Consider the following 19,921-nt stretch of genomic DNA (forward strand, 5'->3'; position numbering starts at 1 on the left):
AACCAGTAGCTCCCACATTTTGGAATTGCACAAAGGTCCAGGAGGCCAATGGGCAGCAGTGCTTAGCTCCAGTGCTTCAGCAAACCCAAATAACAGACTGCTTGCCAAGAGGCTTTGCTTATAACTCTGGCGGAACAGATCCGCCCCCGCCTGCGCGGCTGGCCAAGGTCCCCACAAGTTGCCAGAATCAAGGCTATTCTTCCCTGCGTTTCCGTGCTGGAAGTTTGGTTTCTTTTAACAACTGCATTCTTTCCCAGAATCAAGAGGAAACCATTTCTGAAGTGTCTGGTTTCCTATGATGAGCAACCATGCTCGGTGCTCCTGACAGCTTGATCTCCAGCTACCTCAATAGTCATCTCGTTAAGCTGCCAAAATGGCCCTGCTGATAGACACAGACACAATGGATCCTACAGCTCCAAAGCAGTTTTCCATATGCTTTTAGAACAGAGTCACTGAGATGGTATTATTTATAGCAGGGAGAGACTGCTTAAGACTAAAGGGAAAAGAGGGGTTTGAATATTTGCCAAAAAAGGTAAAGTCCAACAGGGTCCAGTTACAGTTTATTTAGGCTAACAGGTATTACTGGTTATGCCTCAGTGATGACCAGGGGACTCCCGCCACTGTACAAAATAAAAGAAAGTAAGTAGCTGTTAAAAAGTATGAGCCAAAGCCCACTGTGTCTCAGGAGTGAGTATCATTTGGCTGCAAAGGACTGGCAAAAGCAGCAGCTCACAGGGACTCTTCCTTGCTGGGTAACTTCTGGAGCTGAGCCGAGACTATGAGTGTACCTGCTACCACCTCTTGCTCCTCGATCTCTGAACTCTTGCAGGGCTGGTGGGATGCTGCACCCCCAACCCGCTGTTCTGCTGGAGAACAGCTTATATTGAGTGGAGGCAGCTGGGGAGGACAAGGACCAGGGAGTGGGTCTGGCTGACCTGAGCCAACCCTGCATCCATCCCCAGCAAGAACAACAGCAACTGAAAAACAAACAAAAACCGTCACGCCAAGGTGCTTTTTAAATAACAAAGTGAAATGATGGAAGCTAATAAAAGAGCAAAGCTGGAATAAGCTCTCAGCAACACTGAGACAGGAAGATCAGGTCTAACAGTCTGATAAAGTCACAGCAGGAAAAAAACAGTCAACAGGAAATTAAGAACGTTGTTTAGACTTGGAGCAAGCTTTCAGTGCTGGGCCCTGCAGATGACCGACCTGAGGCCAGCGAGAGCAACACAGGGCAAGGGCAGCTGGAGCAGACAGGTTACAGAGCAGACTGGAGACAAAGAGGGAGTGCACGTGATGCTCCAGCACAGAGAGGGCCTGGGACAAATGGGGTCATGCTGTCTTGTGGCCTGATTTGGAGATCAACGACCTGGAAGAAGGAGCACTGAGTAGGAAAAGGCGCTCTACAGACAGCGTGCCAAAGGAGGCTGCTCCAAGAGAGCGAGCACATAGCGCTGCCTTTGCCAGCTCAGGCAGGGGGAGGCACTGTGAAATGTCTGCTTCTGCATTAATTTGACAGTGAAATTTACTGCACCTCTAAACATTTCCTTCAAAGAGATGCTTGGTTTGAGTGACAAAAGGACCTGTCTCATCTCCACTGAAACTGTGAAAAACTGTGTTGTTTCCATGAGCTATGCAAATAGGACAGACCTGCTAAAACCCTCCAAGACTGTATCTCGTGGGCTTGTTTGCACAGTCCCCACCAGAAGTATATGCTGCACAGAAAAAATACGAACAAACTAGTTTGTCTTTACTCCCCCAGCACCTTCAGTCCCCTTGTGGCCTGTTGGTTGGCATTTGCAGTGATAAGCTACGGCCCCAAATTCACTGATGAATCAAACAAATGCCTCTCTGTATCCTGCACAAAACACAATAGAACAAAGCAGCTCAGCACCACAGGGATTTCTGAGAGCAAGTCTCTGGTCCTCGTGGCAGCTCAGCACTGAGTTAAGACAGACAATTAGTGCAGAGCAGTCAGTAGAGCCTGAGTGTGCAGAACACAGAGTGGTGGGGAGCTGGGAAGAAGGTGAACTGGGGATGCTGGTCAATGCAAATGCAAGCCAGGCACTCAGGGTGTCTGTGCTCTGCCTTAGGAAACCACCACAGGGAGTCTGATGATTTCCCCACCCCCCCAGAAAAGAAAAGATACAGAAAGAGGAAAAACTGAAGCAGCACCAGTGGAAATGAAATGCCTGGGAGCAAGAACTGGAGCAACCTTAAGGTCAGTGTGTTTTATGCTATTTATTCACATTACTTTATTAAATCTCCCCAGCAACTTTACACTCCATCAATTTTTAATTGTAACTGATGTGACATACATGTTGTCAGTCTCACTGCTGCTGGAAACTCCCAGCCCAGCCATAACCCCATTCTTCTCAAAGCTCCCCACTGACATGTTAATCTTTCCCACCATCACCCTTTAGACATGACCCATCGCCTTCTTCATTTCCACCCTGTTTTCACTGCTGGGATGCTGTTCTGCATGAGCAAACTGTTTAAATGAACTCGAGCGTGTACACGGTTTTCTGAGTTGACACTTGAGAGGTCCAACATGTGACAATCTGTTTTACATGGAAAACAACGTAGCTGTCTGAAATAGCCATGTGCACTGCTATGAGACACCACAGATAATTAAGCAGATAAGAGTGATTGTTTTGCATGGTAACAGAGGAACAGTGTTGCGCTGCTACCACAGTATGACTAATCTAAGGTCATATCCTCTCTGATTTTCCAGCACTGCTGGAAAGGAGAAGGAAATTATTTGCCTGAGCTGATCATGGAGAAAAAGAAATAACACAGGAAAGAGCATTTATAGGAGGCACCAACTGGAGGAGATGGATCATGGGATGGAGTATCAGTTTACTCACGCAGTCTGGTCCCAAGGCAGAAGCCAGTTTTGCTGACATATGTACCCACTTAGATGCAGAGTTTCAGGGCCAAAAAAAGGCTGCTACACTCAAAGCCTGGGGACGCCCCTGCCACATGAAGTGCAAAATTCAAAGAGCAAAAGGGCCAACCTCCCAGGCCAAAGAAGGATTGCAAGGTAACAACAGAAAAAAACAAAAAACCTAATTCAAAATGAGAGGAGCTGATGCTTACAGCTGAACTAAGCCCATGTTTACTTCACTAAGATGATGTCCATTTCCTCCTTCCCCAAGCCCCCCCAATAATTTCAGTTTCATCGTGTACCCAGGAATGGCACCTTCTCCCTGTACTGGTCGTGCTCCCAGCCATGTGTGCCACCAAGTTAAATACATCAGTGCTGCCATTCCCAGAAGGTCTGATGAGAACTTCACTTCCACATTTACAGGAGGTTCTCCCATAGTAAAACCTTGTGGGTTTATTTTTCAGGGATAAAACTTGCAGGTTGACACGCGACAAAGCTCTTGCATGTGGCCATAGAAACAGGTAAATAAAATATTCCATAGAAAAAGAAAATATGAGCAATGGGAGCTATTAAAATTGCTGCCCATTCCTGGAAGCTTCTGTCCACATGGACCAATTTCCAGTCTTCCTTCCTCCAGTGCTGTTATGTAACGGAGAGATTTAATAAATATTTCACAGCCAAAACAGTCCTCGTCTCCTCGATGCATTGTCTTCAGCAGCGCAGCTCAGAGAATTTGGTGAGTCAGAAAGCCCAGTAATGGGAAGCTGCAGATTTACAATAATACACGGCTTAACAATACGTTGCCATTTAGCCAACACAGAAGCGTCCCTGTTTTTATCAGCAGGAGGATGCAGACGCGACTCCTTGTTCCCAGAATTTTTAACTAAAGAGAATTTAGGAAAAAAATCTAAAAACCTCATGCAACTTCATAGACGCTGCCTTTACATGACAGACTTTGGCTGAATAATTACAAAGGAACAAGCCCCAGAGATGCTAGCAACCCTAAAGTAAACAAAATGTAATGTAAAAGCACCTGGGAAAATCCTGAAAGAGAACAACTATAAAACCAATGACTGGGAAAGATGCCGACAGCATTAACACAGCCAAGCTTCAGCCACAGGTTGCTATTTGATTTTATTGCTGTATTATTATGATTTCTTAATAGAGAAATGGTGTCAGCTTTAAAAATAAAACAAAGTAAAAATCTTTACTAATTCTGATCAACCCAAAGTCTTATCAGCCTCTCTTATGACTTCTCTTTGCAGTTATTCAATATTGTTAAATAGTTGTGTGATGGGACAGAAATCACTGAGAATTAAGAGGATGTCCTGAAAACCTTTGCATTTGCCTTTTACAAAATAACAGGATGCAACTTTTGCCCATTAATCAAGAACTTTAGTTTTTGGTTGGTGGTGGTTTTTTCTTTTTTCGCTTTCCACTGTTTAGGTTTCTCTAAAAGAATCAAGATATAACTGATTTCAAGTGTCACCAAAGAGTATTTCTGCTTGTTAACTGAAGTATAAAATGTTTTAAAAGAACATACAAGTTCTGTGCATAAAAATGTGGGGGAAAAGTTTAAACTTTAAAATATTTTATTATTTTTTTTAAATCATTCTATGTAAAATATTTGAAGAATTTAGAGGGTTAGTTGGTTTCAGGGTTCTCCATTATGAGCACACAAATCTCCAGGGCATTTCAGGGCTGAAAAGTTACTCTTTTGTAGTTGCTCAGCTCCATGGAAAATAAGCTTTTATTGGCAAAAAGGACACAAAACTTTCTGGTTAGCCTGAGGGACATATGTAGGAGGCACCCTGTACTAGCAGTTATTGATTTGTACACAAGTTTTCTTTCAAACACCCACCATGTGTTCGGCAACAAAAGCTTCCCCTGAAAATGGCGTGGCAGCCTCAGGGCTGCAGGGAGGGAGGGAGAGGAACAGGCTAATGAAACTCGTTTAGACAGCGAACCCTTCCCGAGGAAAGGTGAGACACGATCCTGCAGGCTGCCCTCAATCTGAGCTGTTCCCAAAACCCCGCAAGTGGCCTTGGCCTGTCTGACCGTCACTCAAATGGTGGAGAAAGCTGTCATCCGTGGAGTGATGAAGAGTCAAATGTAAGCAGAGGAGAACTCCTGGTATTTTTCAGCATGCCAGAAATAAAGAGGTATCTGGGCAGAGCCTCTGATCTGTACAACAGCCAGTCCAACATACAGAATGTGAACTCAGAGCAAGCACTGAAACACCCTCCTAAAGCTGCGCACAGACAGTGCAACAAACAGGAAGAAGAGGGGGAACATATGTTCTCCATGTCGTGCTCCACCAACGGCCTGATCTCTCCTGCATGGAGCTTTAGCTCTTTATCACACAGCAGCTCCCCGAGAGCAGCATCCGGTTGCAATCATCTCATCACCTCCGCTGCTGTGTTATAAATTTGCCACATAGACAAAGTGTCCCATACTGATTCTCAGCAGTGGAAATCTCTCTCGGATGCAGCCTGCTGTCATGGACACTGCGCTCTGGACATGGCAGTTATCAGGACAATAAGCCTGTCCTCCAAGACCTTGCTATCACATCAATCAACTTCCAGCATGTACAGACAGTAGCATTTCTTCCACGTGAGTTACAGAGGGGACAGTATATTCATTGCTTCCTCTTTTGCCACAAAGGGAGCAAACTCAACAGTGCCCAAGGCTCAGTGACAATGCAGTTCCTATATACCATGCTGGAAGTTTTGAAGTTAATATGCAAAACAGGGGTCAAACCAAAAGTTTTCATGAAACAGCATCTCTTCTGTAAGGGTGCTGAAACAGGCTTAGGGGACGAGGCAAGAGGGAAGGAGCTACTGACTTCCCAGCTCTGAATCACACTGTGTACCTCACTGTCTGGAGAAAAATCCCCAGCGCCAAGACAATCAGAACGCAGAAAAAAGCCTTCCTGGTGCACTCCAGGATTTGAAAGCCCTGTTAGTTTTGCAGTAAGGGTAGCAGGAATAAGTTAAGCACAGTCTTACCTGCATCTGTCCTTTCCCCATTATGCGATCTGTGCTCTCTCCATCCTCTTTGGTGAGCTTGGTTTTGTTGTAGCACTTTTCATAGCACAGAATCCGCAGAGTCTGTGAGCCTTCCAGCTCAATCTCAAACTCCTGCCGGGCACCAGGGAAAGAAAGACCAATGAATACATCATAGCAGGACACTAGTTACTTAATAATCAACACAGTCTCCTTAAAACTCATCAGGAGGGAGCACTTAAGGACTGACCAAAACCTCCTCCCCTTAGGGGACTTGGTCTAGAATCATACTGGAATTGGATTTTGTATATATAAGGTGGTCAAATCAGAAACTAAGATGGCTGACTCCTTAGTCAGTTTTCACTGAGTTTCAGCAAAGAATCGTTCAAAGACACAAACTCGCCCACCTTCCTTGTATTTAATTTTGCTCCCCAGCAGGCTTGAGTTGGCTGTGAACAGGCAAAATGTCTTTTAGCTGATTCTTCCCCCTCACAACAAATAAACATGTCCTCCTTCAATGTATTTTCACTTGTGTCTTTAAAAAAATAATCAAACATGCATCTGATTAAACGATGAAATACTGGGCAAGACTCATTTTTACCAAAGTGTTTGTTTAACGGTAGCTAATCCAAGAGAAAATCTTCTGCAAGCCCTGACAGCCAAATAAACCTGGCATGAAAGTGTTTGCTGAGAGGCAGCATATGCAGCACCAGTGCTGAGCATGCAGCACTTCTTCCACTTGTAGGTTTTTGCCCATCGTGCGTTGATGTTTGGCACATGGAACAAGTCAAATGAAGAAAAATCCAACCTACCTCATTCCAGTTGGGCTCCGTGGTGTCTCTGTAAACTCTAGTTTTAGCTTTGTTCACGAAATACCCAAAAGAATCCACCTCTAATGTGCAGTACAAATCTGAGGAGGGGAGACAGAGACAGAAACTTTTTACAGATTTAAAGAATCTCATAACTTGTATTAATCACTTTCAGCGTGTGTCTTCATTTGTATCTTCTCTGTATGAGTACCACTAATACTATCCAGCACAAATCTCATCATATGGACCAGCAGAGTTGCCTTTATGAAGCTGAAGCAGCAGCACAGCTGTATAAGTGACCTCGACACAGACAAGCCCCTCACCTCTATCAAGAGTCAGCTGTACACTATTATCCAATATTTCCCAAATCAATCTACAATGAACAAAAGGTGTACACCAGTGAGAAATGAAACTTCTCCAGGTAGATACTGGACCCCACCCACAATTCAGAACCCATTTCCTTGAGAACAGCATCAGTATGATTTCCCTGAGAGTAGGTTAGAGGCCAGTCAAAGACTCATTATCTTCACAAAGTGGTTAATTATGTGGTATCAGGTGCTTTTGAAGAGCTACCAAGGAGCCCCTATTGGTAAGTTGTGTTGTAAGTGATGTCAGCCAGTACCGGGGCAGCCCGTGGCTCAGCAGCAGCAGGCTCACAGCAAGCACATCCAGCGCGCTCGCTCTTTTCCTCCCGAGACTGCACACACAGCTCAGATAAGAACAGGATCACCAGCTGCATGGCTGGGTGAGCTATGCAGCTTCTTCTGGGTTATCCTCACCAATGGCTGAGAAGCATGTTTACTTCTACAGGTGTCCTCTTCATGCTATTTTTTCACCTTTTTTAGATCATTCTGTCAAGTCACTTCCCTGATTTTTAACATCTCTTTCTTCACATCAAAAATTTAAAATGTCAGAAAATGCTGCTCCTTTCATTGCAGAACAACATACAGTTGAAAGAACTCAGGATAAGTGCTGACTTGTATTTAAAACTGTTGGGTGATTAGCAAACACTGCTTAAAAGAATACCAACAGACTAGGACTAAAAATAATGATGCATGCTTGATCCTTGATCCTGATGTATTTCTGAGAGTTACTAGTAGTGTTTAAAAATTACATTTCTCGAAATTTACAATAATGCCCCCGTTTCACTTTCAGTTGCCCAAATCACCTCTCCTCCTCACCATCATCCCAGATGCTGCAATCCTAAAGCAGTTCATGCCCAGCTGTCACAGCACCTGAATTATCTAACCCCTATCAATACCTTGGTGTGATCCAGAACTGCAACTCACTTGAACTTTGCTTGAATCCTGTGGCAGAGTGGACAATGACATTCAGGAATCCATAGAGACCTGGGGATTCATCATCTGTACAAAAGACCGAAAGAATTTTGTTATGTTCACAAAGGAGCCAAAGTGAAAGACAGAGTGAGGAGATAGATACTACACAGGTTAATGACCAGAGGGTAAACTGTCCCTAAAAAGGACAGCAGGAGCATGTAATCTCGCCATTTCAGCAAAAGAGGAGACTGTTCCGGGTTCAGCGTTGGTTTCACCTGTAACACCTTCTGGCAATATGTACCTTTTACAATGTTATTTCTAGGGTCAGCAAGAGAGGGTGGCAGAAATTCAAAGGAGAAGTAGTAAAATACAGAGGCTAATTCTATACTAGCATATTAAATAGCAACTTGGGATAGTCTCTGACACAGTTTTGGCCAACTAGTGTTCTTCCAGGGGATTCCCAGGCATAGTTCAGAGTTGTCCCAGCCTAGGACTCCAACAGGCACTCCAATCCCTGGCATGACAGCTGCATTTAAAGACCATCTAATAATCAATGAATGTATATTGGGGGAGGATGTCCAGGAATATTTTATTAATTTAGATGCAGCCATATAATTTGAAGCTTTTTTTTTAATTGTTGCAGCAAATAACATTGGGATAACCACTTGCTTTTGTTCCTGTTGCTCTCTTTTTGCATGCTTCAACTAAACTACACAAGTTGGGTACATCTGGTCTCAGCTTTTGTTTTACAGCAACTCTCGGTTTGTAACTCATTACCAAGTTGAGGACTGTAGCAAGAAGAAACAGTAGGAGCAGTTCTAGGTGAAATGTGGAAAGGGAGGCAGAGGTAGGTTCTCATTGCAGCTGCACCATGTAAAAGCATAAACCAAAGGTCTCACCTTCCTTATTGATAGTGAGGGGAATGTTGTGGACTGTCTGCAGCTTCACACAGGAGTTTGTCAGCATCTGGAGCTCCACTGATGTGAGTGAGAAGCTTTTAAAACCTGCCAAGGAGATTTAGAGAGGGAAGAATTAAAATTCAAAGCGGTGGCTGGATGCACGCTGCCTCATTCTGGGCACACGTGGGACAGCCGCTCCCAGGGCAACACTCAGCAACAGTACTGTGGTGCTCAGGTCTGTACCGCTGCTGCAGCCCAGCTCTGTTGAGGGCATATTTATTTACTCTTTGGAGCAAAAAGTCTCAGGATGGTTCACAGGAAACAAGGAGGGTGGCTCTTATTTTCTTGGAAAGCCAACAGACACCCATGCCAAAAAATTAAATCAGTTTCTTTGGACAGGAGCCAGATAAAAGCCCCACACCTCATATCCTCTGGCCTCCTGCTCTCTAATAAATTCATAGTATTTGTACCAATGGCCACCCTAGGGATACTCACATTTCTTCTGCTGTTCCCGGATGTTTTCCCTCCATTCTGCCCTTTCATAGTCCGATGAAATGAGGAACGTGTAACTCTGCCCAAGAAACCAGAAGGAAACAGGGTGTGCGTTAGTCTTACTGACCACTGAGGGCAGGCCTTCTTGCCTCCCACCCTCCTCAGTGCAAATTGTTGGATATACTGTCCTTCTTGTACTGCTGCCGGTTGCCCGACATCACAGGTCTGTCAGTGACAGGCAGGACTCTGGCAATGGGCTTTCTCAGCACGTGCCAGCGGTCCAGTGCAGACTCCTGCAGCCAGAGCTTTCACAGAGCTCCACCTTGCAAACAGCAGCTCTGTGCTATTCCTCACAGCGCTTGCACCAGGAAACCCAAAAGCCTCTCCCACAGGCCTAGACACTGATGCAAGCTGAGGAAGCAGTGACCAGCTTGTGCATTTTCATGGAGCAGTAACAGGATCTTGTGAGAATCCCTTGCCATGTGCATGGAAAGGCCACAGTGACAAGTTACAGCACTGCCAGAGCAGGGGACATCCCTGGCACGTTGAGCATCCCACAGTGCTAAAGGAGATTGTTCACAACTGCTCAGCATCCCTAGTGACAAGTACAGCCTGCAGTCCCGAGGAGACAGCCCTGAGTGTGCTTGAACTTGAGGGGAATCTAGAAGACAGCTGCTGCAGAGCTTTATCTTGGGTGACGACAAATGCTGCTATTGCTCTGCCAGGGCAGGTGCTGACATAGGGGATTAATCTCTAATGCTATTTTTTAAATGCCAATGTTGCATACAAATTAGTCATAGTCTTACAAGATGTCATCATGACCGTTGGTGTAGCAAGGGTTAGGTGTCTGCTGCTTGGAAAGTGCTTCCAGGCCAAGCGGTACATGGCATGGAGACCTCCCTGCACAACAGTGCATACAAACTCACGCACCCTTCCCTTGATGTCCATTTTGTGTACTGAGGGAGACCAGAAGCACCACTCACCTTGCCATTGCGATTGTGTACCCGGAAGGCCATGTTGGGAGACATCAGCAGCAGGAGGGATTCCTGCTCTGAGAGCTTCTTTTTCAATCTCTCAATGACCTTGCTGCCCTTATTAGCCCTCTGAAGGGTTGGGGAGAGAGGACACAGAGAACACATGTTATTCTCCAACGTCTGTCCCCATTTGCGCTGACAGACATTTTAAGACCCACAGTCCCTGCCCTCTGTGCAGCTCTGGGGATGCTGCTTCTGTCAGCACCTCATCTCCACAGAGACTGAGTCTGTACTTGGCATGGAATGCTCAAGCCACTTTACCTTTTCACGCTGGATGTCATTCTTGATCTGGGATATCTTGATCTTCATGGCATCCAGTTCCTCATCAGGTACCAGCGGGATATTGGGCACTGCCTCAGACTCATCCACCATTTGGAAACTGAGGTCAGTGAGTGGGATGTACCATTTGCAGTCATATTGCTGGCTTTTTCTGAAAGACAGAAGGTCCAAACTTTTTACTATTATCAGTGTTTGGCAACACCCACTCCCCCTTCCCTTCCCTTCCCACAAGTCCTTCCCCATTATAATACATAAGATACAGAAATGGGCACAACTTCGTTGTGACTCCCATGTGGAAAAAGCCTGGTAACGGGCTGCTTTCCAGCAAGAAATTCTAGAAGAACAGCATGTAACAAGACAGCTCATTTTGTTAGCTAGATCTTTTCATCCTAGGAAACTACAACGATCTCTTGCAACCCTTTCAGTCCTGCCTGCTCTCTCTTCGAAGCCTCCGTACAGACAAAGTTCAGAAGCCATGCCATGCCTCTGACTTGACTGCTGCCTGTGGTCTAAACCCAGGCCTTTCCTCCCTGAGCTAGAAGGGCCAAGTGGGGCAGGTGGGCCAATATGTATAAACCACTGTGTAATCCAAGCAGAACAGAGAAACTACAGCTTGTAACTGTCGTTCTCCAGTGATTTCACCAGGATATCCACTTCACTTTTTAAATGTTTCTTGTGATTTATTCCCTCTTCACCTCTACTGTCAGGAACATCCACTATTGGAAGTGTCCCACTCATTTGAAGGTTCATTCCCCACAAATATGTGCTTTAAAAGGGGCAGGAACAGCTTTTGCTTGAGAAGGGCAAGAAGATATGAGAGGTCTCCCCAAGCAGAACAGTTACCAAATGAAGAGAAGCCCTGTTCGAGGCAGGTATGTTGCTGAAGGTTCCTCCCCCTTATTGGTGAAAAATGTCAACAAAACTGTTTGTATAGCTGCCCTCTAGGGTTGAACATAGTCTATTGTACATTTTCCATTTTTCTGCAAAACTGTTAACTGGCTGTAGCTGCAAGGCCAAAATTAATAACCTTTGTAACAAAAGAAAGTAAAGAAGGTCATGTATTAAAAGAAAGCAGGGGTAGAAAAATGAACGACATTTGTGCAGAATACCAGCAGCTACAGCACATCCTATCTTCCTAGGAAGGCTTAGGGCAGGAGGAATTAATCTTTCCTGAGGGATCAGGACTTGGCCAAGGTCTCATATAATAGACAGTACTATCTTGCTGATCATTTCTCGTCTAACTACATCTTGTGCATTACGGTTACCCAGGTGTCACATAATCATATTCAACTAAAATTACTGGTTAAACCCAGGATTCTGCTGAAGCTGAGGTGCAAAGCACATAGTCCAGAAGTAAAACCTCACCCTCCAATCTGCTTCTTGAGCTTGGCACACAGGAACAGATCAGTAAAAAGAAAGACATGACGTAGCTTGCGAGCTCCCTCAACCAGCTCCACCATGAAACTGTCCTTCAGCAGCTGCCGATGCTGGTGAAAAGCAAACAAAAAATGTTTTAGTTAGTGCAATATGAACCCCATTCCTTAGACATGACTCCCACCAGAGCCAAGTCAGTAAATTGGTCTAATTCAGAAAAAAAAGAAAAAAGGCTATTAAACATCCCTTGCTGTAAGATCTGCTCCCTGCTGCTGCCCTCTCTCCTAGCAGCAGCAATGGCCACGCGTCTCCTTTATTATCAGGTTCAGGTCAGACTTCAGGCTTCTCTCCATCACCTGTTCCTGAGCCCAAGATGCAGTTTATTGTGAGTCACTGCCCAGCTTCTGTGTACCAAAGGGCCAGAACCACTGACAGCAAATCATCGCCCTGCAGACCAGCAGAGAGCAGCAAACACCACTTTTCTCAGGAGTCACCCAGCCACCGAATTCAGCTTAATTAAGCTACTCCAGCAGGGAGAAAGAGGAGTGAACACCTCCACTTCCCATTCACAACAGTAGTTTGTCAACATTAAACAAGCAGCAATGGCATTCAGCTGTTATTACAAGTGCTGTTAAGGGATAATTCCTGAAAAATATGTGTATCTAGCAAAATTCTCAGTAGTCCCTTATCAGCCTGTGTTTAAATAGGACCATCTGGATATTGCCCCCATCCCATGCCTATTTAAATCTCTTTTACATATCATATAAACATTCCCCAAAACTATAAGATGCAAAGAAGCTGCACAACCCCGATGCTTTTATTCCTGTTTCCAGTTCCAGGGAGCTTTACAACCTCCTAAATAAGAGGCAGACGTTGGAAGGCAGAAGCATCGCTTTCCTAATTCCCTTATGAGGACTCCATAGTTGAAAGCCAAAAAGGCTGGAGCACTGTCATGGTCACAGATGGCTGTGTGCCATTCCTGGTGACCAAGCCAGGAGCTTCAAGTCCTGTTCTATGCTCTAGGCCTTCTGCTCTGATGACAGGATCAACAGGACTCTGAGTGCACATCTGGCATAGATATCTCCCACTGATTCTCAAACAGAAGTCAGAGGTATTCAACTTTGGGCAAATTTTATTCCACCCATATGTATAGCTGTCAGCCTTACCTCGCTTCATAGCCAGTAGAAGCATGAACCATCAGCTTCTTCACACAGGTGTGCTAAGGGACTTCTCTCTGACCCATACTATTTCCTTGCTCTTCCAGGTGAGAGGATGCTCCCCTGACACCAATGAGTGACACGTTACACGTACCATATTTGTCTAGACAGCACTGTGGCTGGGGATTGGGAAGATCTGCTCACACTGACAAGTACTAACCAACACTTCCTCCTGCTGTCTCACTGCCACCCTTCTGCAGGCCCTTGCTCGGGACTCATCAGCACAACCCACTCCTGGCCTGTGGTATCTCTGCAATCCCCATGCTGGGAAACACGTACAGGAAAATTGTTTCCAAGAGGCAGCCGTGTTCAGCTACACAGCAGTATACAACAGGAAAGCAGTTAACCTGAGCAAGGTCAGGACATCCAAAACAGACCCGATGCCTCAGTTTCTCGGGTTACGCTCCATGGGTTCCATTTGCTGCGTGACTTAACAAGCCCTGAACACATTTACTGCAGAGGGCGTGGGAGTGCAAACCCCCCCGCTGCCTCTCCTTCCGCCTATCGCTCTTCCCATCTTGGCTCTCTTAAAATGAAAACAAACCACATCAGTCCTCAGCCCAGCAGGCATCATGGCAAGGAACACATGGCAGAGAAATGCCCTTGCAGACATAATTCTCATTTTCACAGTCTGTCCTACAGCACCCTAAACTTCCTGACATGGACTAAGAGTCTGCATTTTCCTGTCTGCAGCTGCACTAGCAGCACAGCTAGCTGTCAAAGCACACACAGCCGTGTCAGCATCTCAACTTGGTGCTGCCTTCCATTACAGAAAGGTCCTGGAAATCTGTGAGCAGCAGCAAAAGCTGCACCTTTCCCATAGTGCCAGGAAGCAACGCTGCTCCCCAGCAGACTGTAGCACCATCTCTGGGCAGGAGTTCATAGAGATCTCGTATCCAGCAGTGATTCAGGCTCAGAAAGGCCTGTACATATGTTAATGTTTATTTTTAGGTGGGTGTGATCCTCCTGGCTTCTCCTCAGTGGTTTTGGAGAGAGCGCCTGCCTGCATTAATGTCTCTGCTGCTGATGCGCACTTGTGCATGCCTCCCCCTCCTGCCTGGCAAACAAAACCCAGGTAGAAAACCAGAAACACTGAGCTTTCAAAATAAATAAATAAGAAGGAGGAGGTATGTTGTCAGTAGCAAAAACACTCCCCACAGCTGCAAAGAATCTCATTTGGGAGCAATAATAAAGCAGGGAAAGATATCTTCTGAGCAAGCCAAAACACTGATCTCAGGTTTCTAGATCTGATGCATATTAACTACGCTGCAAATCAGCTCAGCTCCTCTGGGGTAATAAGAATAACTGCTTGATGCCAGCTCAACCTCTACTCATTGTTCGTAGGTGTAAAGATGTTCTCACAGCTCACTCATCTCTGCTACCCAGCAGGATGCAACACTGTCCCTTCCCTACCTGGCAGGGACACAGCACAGTCCTGACCTGGCCTTCTGTCCCGCTCTGCCAGGCACGGGCGGCATGTGAGACCAGCCCAGACCCCAGCCCTGCACCACACCAGAGTTCCTAGCTGAAAAATATCCCAGGCCAGCCCAGAGCACAGACTAGGTACCCTGTCCTGGGAAGATGTCCCTGGTGGCAGAGACAGGCCAACAACATGACTAGCAATGTGTTTCTTCACAGGTAATGGAAGGCACAGGCCCGTGAGAGCTGTTGGAGTACTGTGAAGAACTAATGCTCAGCCCTAGATCTTCTAGTTCCATCATCTAGACCAGAGCATTTTGAAGACACACGTATCCTCAGGCCTTTCTGGTCCAAACAGGTCACCCCTTCTCCTGCCCTCTGAAGTTGTACCTAACCTGCCACTGCACAGTCCCTGGCTGTCACCATCTAAACAGACTTCCTCCAAGCAGCCAGGCTCTCTGCCCCACATCTCCCCAAAACCCAAGCAGAAAGCTCAGCCATACGATGCCAAAACAGTGGTGTAATTCAACAGACTTCATACTCCCCATCTAATAGCCTTCATAATTCCCATCTCGGACTGAGGTACCACTCATTTGCTCTGGGTTTATTTTGGTTAGCACTCCTGGGTACAAAATATCCTGACGGACAGGAGACACGGTGCTACCACAAGGCAGCAAAAAGTCTTTGGCAGCATGATCCCCCAGAAAGAATGCTGAGTGTGAAGAAGACAAGGCTGCATTTCCTAAGCTTGACTGGAACAGAACTGAAGAGGTGAAAGGGATGTGTTCCAGTCAGCCACTCAGAGGAAAACACTGAGCATCCCAGATCTTTCATTCTTCATATTTTCTCGCTCATGAACTAGTTGTGAAGGTCCCTCTTCAGCAAGCAGCAGGGGTAAACTGCCACAAAAGCAACCAAGTATCTGGGGAGGAGAGGACAGGAGAAAACATTTGTGGACCAAGTTAGGACATCTCTCCTCACAGGGGTGTGGAACTTGATACTAGATCTAACTACCAGCTTCTCTTGGGAAACAGGACTTTCATTAGGGCTGGGCACAACAGGCATGCCCCAGGCTGCTCAGCATCAGTGAAGCAGAGAAGTGCTTCCAGCACAGGGTCACAGCCTTTGTTGCAAATGATTCATCTTGCTGGGAGGGTTCAGCAGGTCAGAGGGAAACAATAAAAGAATTTCCCAACTGGCTTACCAGATCCCTGCCAAACCCCGCAGTGAGGGAGCACAGGGCACCTTCCCGGACCTCCCAACCTGAGTCAGCCCATCCTACCCCATGCTGGGGGAGGCAGCAGCCCCCTCAGACAAGACTCCCGTGCCACCTCAGCTCCACAGGCCTTCTCTAGTGGCAGTACAGTGGCAGAGTGACCCCCTCTCTTCTACAGAGAGCCCCAAGACTGTCAGGTGTCCAGCACAAGAGTTCAGCTCAGCTAAAGAAAGATGTTCCCAAGGCCTGGGGGAAAGCTTCCTATTTCATATCATAATGCAGTGAATTAGGATCATCTTTAATTTCTCAAACAGGGCCTGGGCTGACTGTTACCTTCCGTGGCTCTTGCAAAGCTCCCATGCTAGTGCAGTATAAGTCCCAAGTCTCCTTTCCAGGTCCTGCTTTCTTTTGCAAGTTTCCACCTTCTGCTTCTCTCCCAGCCACCTCAGTGCTCTGGACAAAAGAGCTCTCCATGGACATCTTCCAGTGATTGGACATTCTCTTTGCCTGGTGCTATCTTCCCCTTACTTCTGTCAGCGAGCATCTCCCCCTCCTCTGCTACCAACCTCACAAACCACCTGTATGTTCATCTATTCATCCTCCAGTGTTTTCGTGCTGTTTGCATATGCTAAATCCTGCTGCTGTCACGTAGTGTTTAACTCCAGGAAGTGTGGCAGAAGACCAGCTTGTCTGAGACACATTACAAAAAAAACGGAATTTAACAATCTACTCATGGAGAACCACAGCTGTACAAAAGGCCATCTCCTCACTTGTGTGCCGAGGAAAGAGCTCATCCGATGTGGCGACAGCAGCGGCCTGCAGCGTGCGTGGGTGAGAGCCCCAGGAAGGGCTGGAACATGTGTGATGCAGGAGGAGGAGGGTAAAAGCAGGAGATGGGTATTGGCACATGTCAGTGAGGAAGAGGTGGTTTGGCTTTCTGCAGAGCGTAGGAAGAAAATGATTCCTCGTGTGTGTGTGTGTGCGTGTTGCAAGACCAGCATTGCAGAATAAAGGGATGTTCTGCCTAGGGAGCTAAACTGGCTGCTCTTTGAGCATTTTAATAGCATTTCTTTTTGCTTTCCAAAGCTTCTGTCACCAGGAGCTCTCAGACTCCAGCTGTAGGACAGAGTGTGAAGCATCCAAGAACATTTTTGATTGCTCTATTGCCAACATCTGCCCAAGGCCTCCAGAAGCAGTAAGCACCAGGCCTCAAGCTGTGCATGGCTGCCTGTGTCTAAGCTTGGCTCCCAGCTTTTCAAAGGCTTTAGTTTGCACTTCTGCTCCTTTGTAAATGCCCTTAGTCCTTTCCCTTCCCTAGCACACTTGGTCTGTACCAAGTTAAACAGGAGCCTAAGGCAATGATACCCAGTCCCCTGACTGCGGTATAAAACCACATTTAGAAGCATGGCAGAGCAGCTTGCCAAGCAGCCTCTTCTCACCATGGCAAGGGAAATGGTGGCCAGCAGCCTAAGCTGATCTAACTTGTGACCTAGTAGGCTTCGTCCCAGAAGGAACTGTCAGCCCTCTTGTGTCTGGAGTGGTGCTGATGAGACCAGACACTAAGCCAACTCAGTCAGCAGAGCGATCAAAACTCAAAAAGGCTTCATTTTCAGGCAGCTCCATTCCTCCATGCTGCTGTGGGATCACACAAATACCAGTATGAACACTTCAGAGAGGGTGGGACCGCACAGCCAGGGGCAAGGCAGAACAGCACTCAGGTTGGTCTGAACTGCCCTGAAACAACATCCTGCAAAGAATATCAGATGAGCAGCAGTCAAGAGAAGAACCATTATCTCCCAAATGAACTCTGCAATTTTTTGTGGTTTCTTGAATTCCTGCTTTACAAGAATGGGCTGAATTTGCTGCAAACACAAGCCTTTACTTCTGGCTGGGAAATATGGCGCAAGTTCTATAGCTACTTGCATCCAGGCTCGGCTGAGAAAAAACATGCAGTCCCTATTGCTTCTCTGTTAATAAGACTAGAAAGGTTATTACTCCCTTCCTTCTAGCACATAATAGCGGCACATCCTTCACCTCAAAACATTCGTTTTCCTGCTTCCCCAAGAGACCATCCCCAGTAAAACCTTAAACAAGTTCCCTACTTAAGCCAAGACAATAGTGGTGAAGAAGGATCAGCAGTAAGCAGATAAGATGCCTGCTCCATGGTCCTAAAGGGTGGAAGATTCTCCACCACTCACATTCTGAGTCAGAAGGTACAGTGCTACTAAGATCCTCTTTCCCCCTCCCATGCATTTTTTGGTTATTTAGAGGGCTGGCAAAGTGGATACCTGCAGATAATCCACCAAAAACATCTAAAAAAGTAAAAACACAGAAGTAGAAAGAAAAGGAAGGAGCAAGAGAATGCAGCAGATCAGGCTTAATGGAAACAGATCCAAAAGCCCACCTAAGCCCTCCTGACTCCCCTGTGCTGCCAGCCTAGGGCTGGTGCTCTCCTGGCTCTCCTGTACAACAGCCCTCAGCAAACCGCAGAGCAGAGAAGAGCAGCTACAGTCAGCCTGGCAGGCAGCAAGGATCAGACTATGTGTTCATAGGTTTAACCCACCAACACTGCCTTCCCTGTTGCAGCCCTTTCTGTTCCTCTGGTGAATGGTTTTACTCCCTTTGCTCCTACCTCCTTGCACTATCTGAAATCTCATTCCACCCAGCAAATTAAACCAGATCTACACATCACAGAAAATTTGCAGTTTACATGCGTAATTCTAGAATTAGGAAAAAGCCTACTGAGCCAAACAGAACCAAGGGGGTGGTGTGCCGGAAGGACAATGCTCCCGGAGCAGGGAATCACCTTTAGCAAAAAGGAGGAATACTGAGCTGATGAGCCCGTATTCTCTCCTGACCTGCACTCCTCTCCTCAGCAGCCTGTCACTACGGAGATTAACAACTGGCTGCTTTCCCCAGTTCAAAGCAATCCTGAAAAAAGGAGCTGAAGCAAGAGGCTGGCAAAGGAGATTTGACTCCTCCCCACGACACACTCAAAGGGGAAAAATATTGCACATAAAAGGCAAGGACTGGGAAAAAAAGATAACTGAGATCAGCACCTAAGCAATACATGAGGGGAAAGGGCTGTTTTCCCTCCTTCCTTTCCACCAAGGAAATTTCAATGGGAGGAAGACAAATAATGAAAAAAAGCCATCAAAGGAAGCTGGTGATTCATTAAAATAAAAAAGGCATTTTGCATTGAGAGCAGTCAATTAAGAGATGCAAACTGCACACTGTCCTGCCACCCTAGGGGAAGCACAAGCAAGGCGAGTGGGAGGAAAGGATAAGTAGAAAAGGAAAGATTTACAAGCATAAACAAAACCCAGCTATGACCCTAAGCTGAGGAGCTTGTAGGAAGGAACAACCATCACTAACCCACATGGAGTAGCTGGGAGCAGACTTGTGTCTCTGGATTACTATGCAGAGAGTGAACATACCTACTCTCTAGACACAGAGCGGTGTCAACTGAGGCATTACCACATTGAAAAAAGTGGGATATTGCTGCCAAATGACTAAAGAAAGGATCCACCGTCAGATTTCCAGAGCGGAAAACAAACTCTGAGAAGCATCAGAAGCAAGTTCTTTTTTTCCCTGGGCTCAGTGCAAGCTGTGTGCAATGAGGGAGAGCACAAAGGGTTCCCAGTCCTCTCCAGCACACCCACAGCCCTGTCCCTGGGATATATCTCCCCTTCTTTCCCTCCCCATATCATACATGGAGTCGCTGCAGAACCAGTGGTAGTGTGAACAGGCCTGCTGAGCCCAATCCTGACAAGCCTCCTCTTCCTGCTTTTTAAGATGTGACAAATAAACCACTCCAAACAGGGGTCATCAGGATTCATCCTCCTGAGCCTGCCCCTCTGCCTGGGCTCTGGTACCTCATTAGGATTCTGCATGACACCTTTCAAAGCCTGCATCCCTCATTGAGATGCTGACAGACAACCAGAGAACACAAAATGCTCCCTCCCCTGCAAGGGGGCATTTTAGCCTGCGATTTCTGCCACAACTCAATCAGC

General features: G+C 46.4%; 1 protein-coding gene and 1 long non-coding RNA gene across 4 annotated transcripts in view; one reads left to right on the forward strand and one right to left on the reverse strand.

Annotated features, from left to right (window-relative positions):
* BCR (BCR activator of RhoGEF and GTPase) overlaps window positions 1-19,921 on the reverse strand; it is a 100,807-nt gene that overhangs the window by 13,945 nt on the left and 66,941 nt on the right. For both annotated transcript variants that reach the window (XM_005503892.4, XM_065033143.1), the window contains exons 9-16: window positions 12,048-12,169; window positions 10,665-10,833; window positions 10,353-10,472; window positions 9,373-9,448; window positions 8,878-8,982; window positions 7,991-8,065; window positions 6,705-6,802; window positions 5,896-6,027 (exon numbers count right to left, since the gene is read on the reverse strand). In XM_005503892.4, coding sequence (XP_005503949.1) covers window positions 5,896-6,027; window positions 6,705-6,802; window positions 7,991-8,065; window positions 8,878-8,982; window positions 9,373-9,448; window positions 10,353-10,472; window positions 10,665-10,833; window positions 12,048-12,169 — 897 coding nt within the window. The remainder of the gene's footprint in view (window positions 1-5,895; window positions 6,028-6,704; window positions 6,803-7,990; window positions 8,066-8,877; window positions 8,983-9,372; window positions 9,449-10,352; window positions 10,473-10,664; window positions 10,834-12,047; window positions 12,170-19,921) is intronic.
* Window positions 884-19,921, forward strand: part of LOC135575620 (uncharacterized) — a 106,788-nt gene continuing 87,750 nt past the window's right edge. For both annotated transcript variants that reach the window (XR_010466724.1, XR_010466725.1), the window contains exon 1: window positions 884-2,221. This is a non-coding gene — a long non-coding RNA (uncharacterized LOC135575620). The remainder of the gene's footprint in view (window positions 2,222-19,921) is intronic.

Source organism: Columba livia, chromosome 17 (assembly GCF_036013475.1).
Source record: "Columba livia isolate bColLiv1 breed racing homer chromosome 17, bColLiv1.pat.W.v2, whole genome shotgun sequence".
NCBI lineage: Eukaryota > Metazoa > Chordata > Aves > Columbiformes > Columbidae > Columba > Columba livia.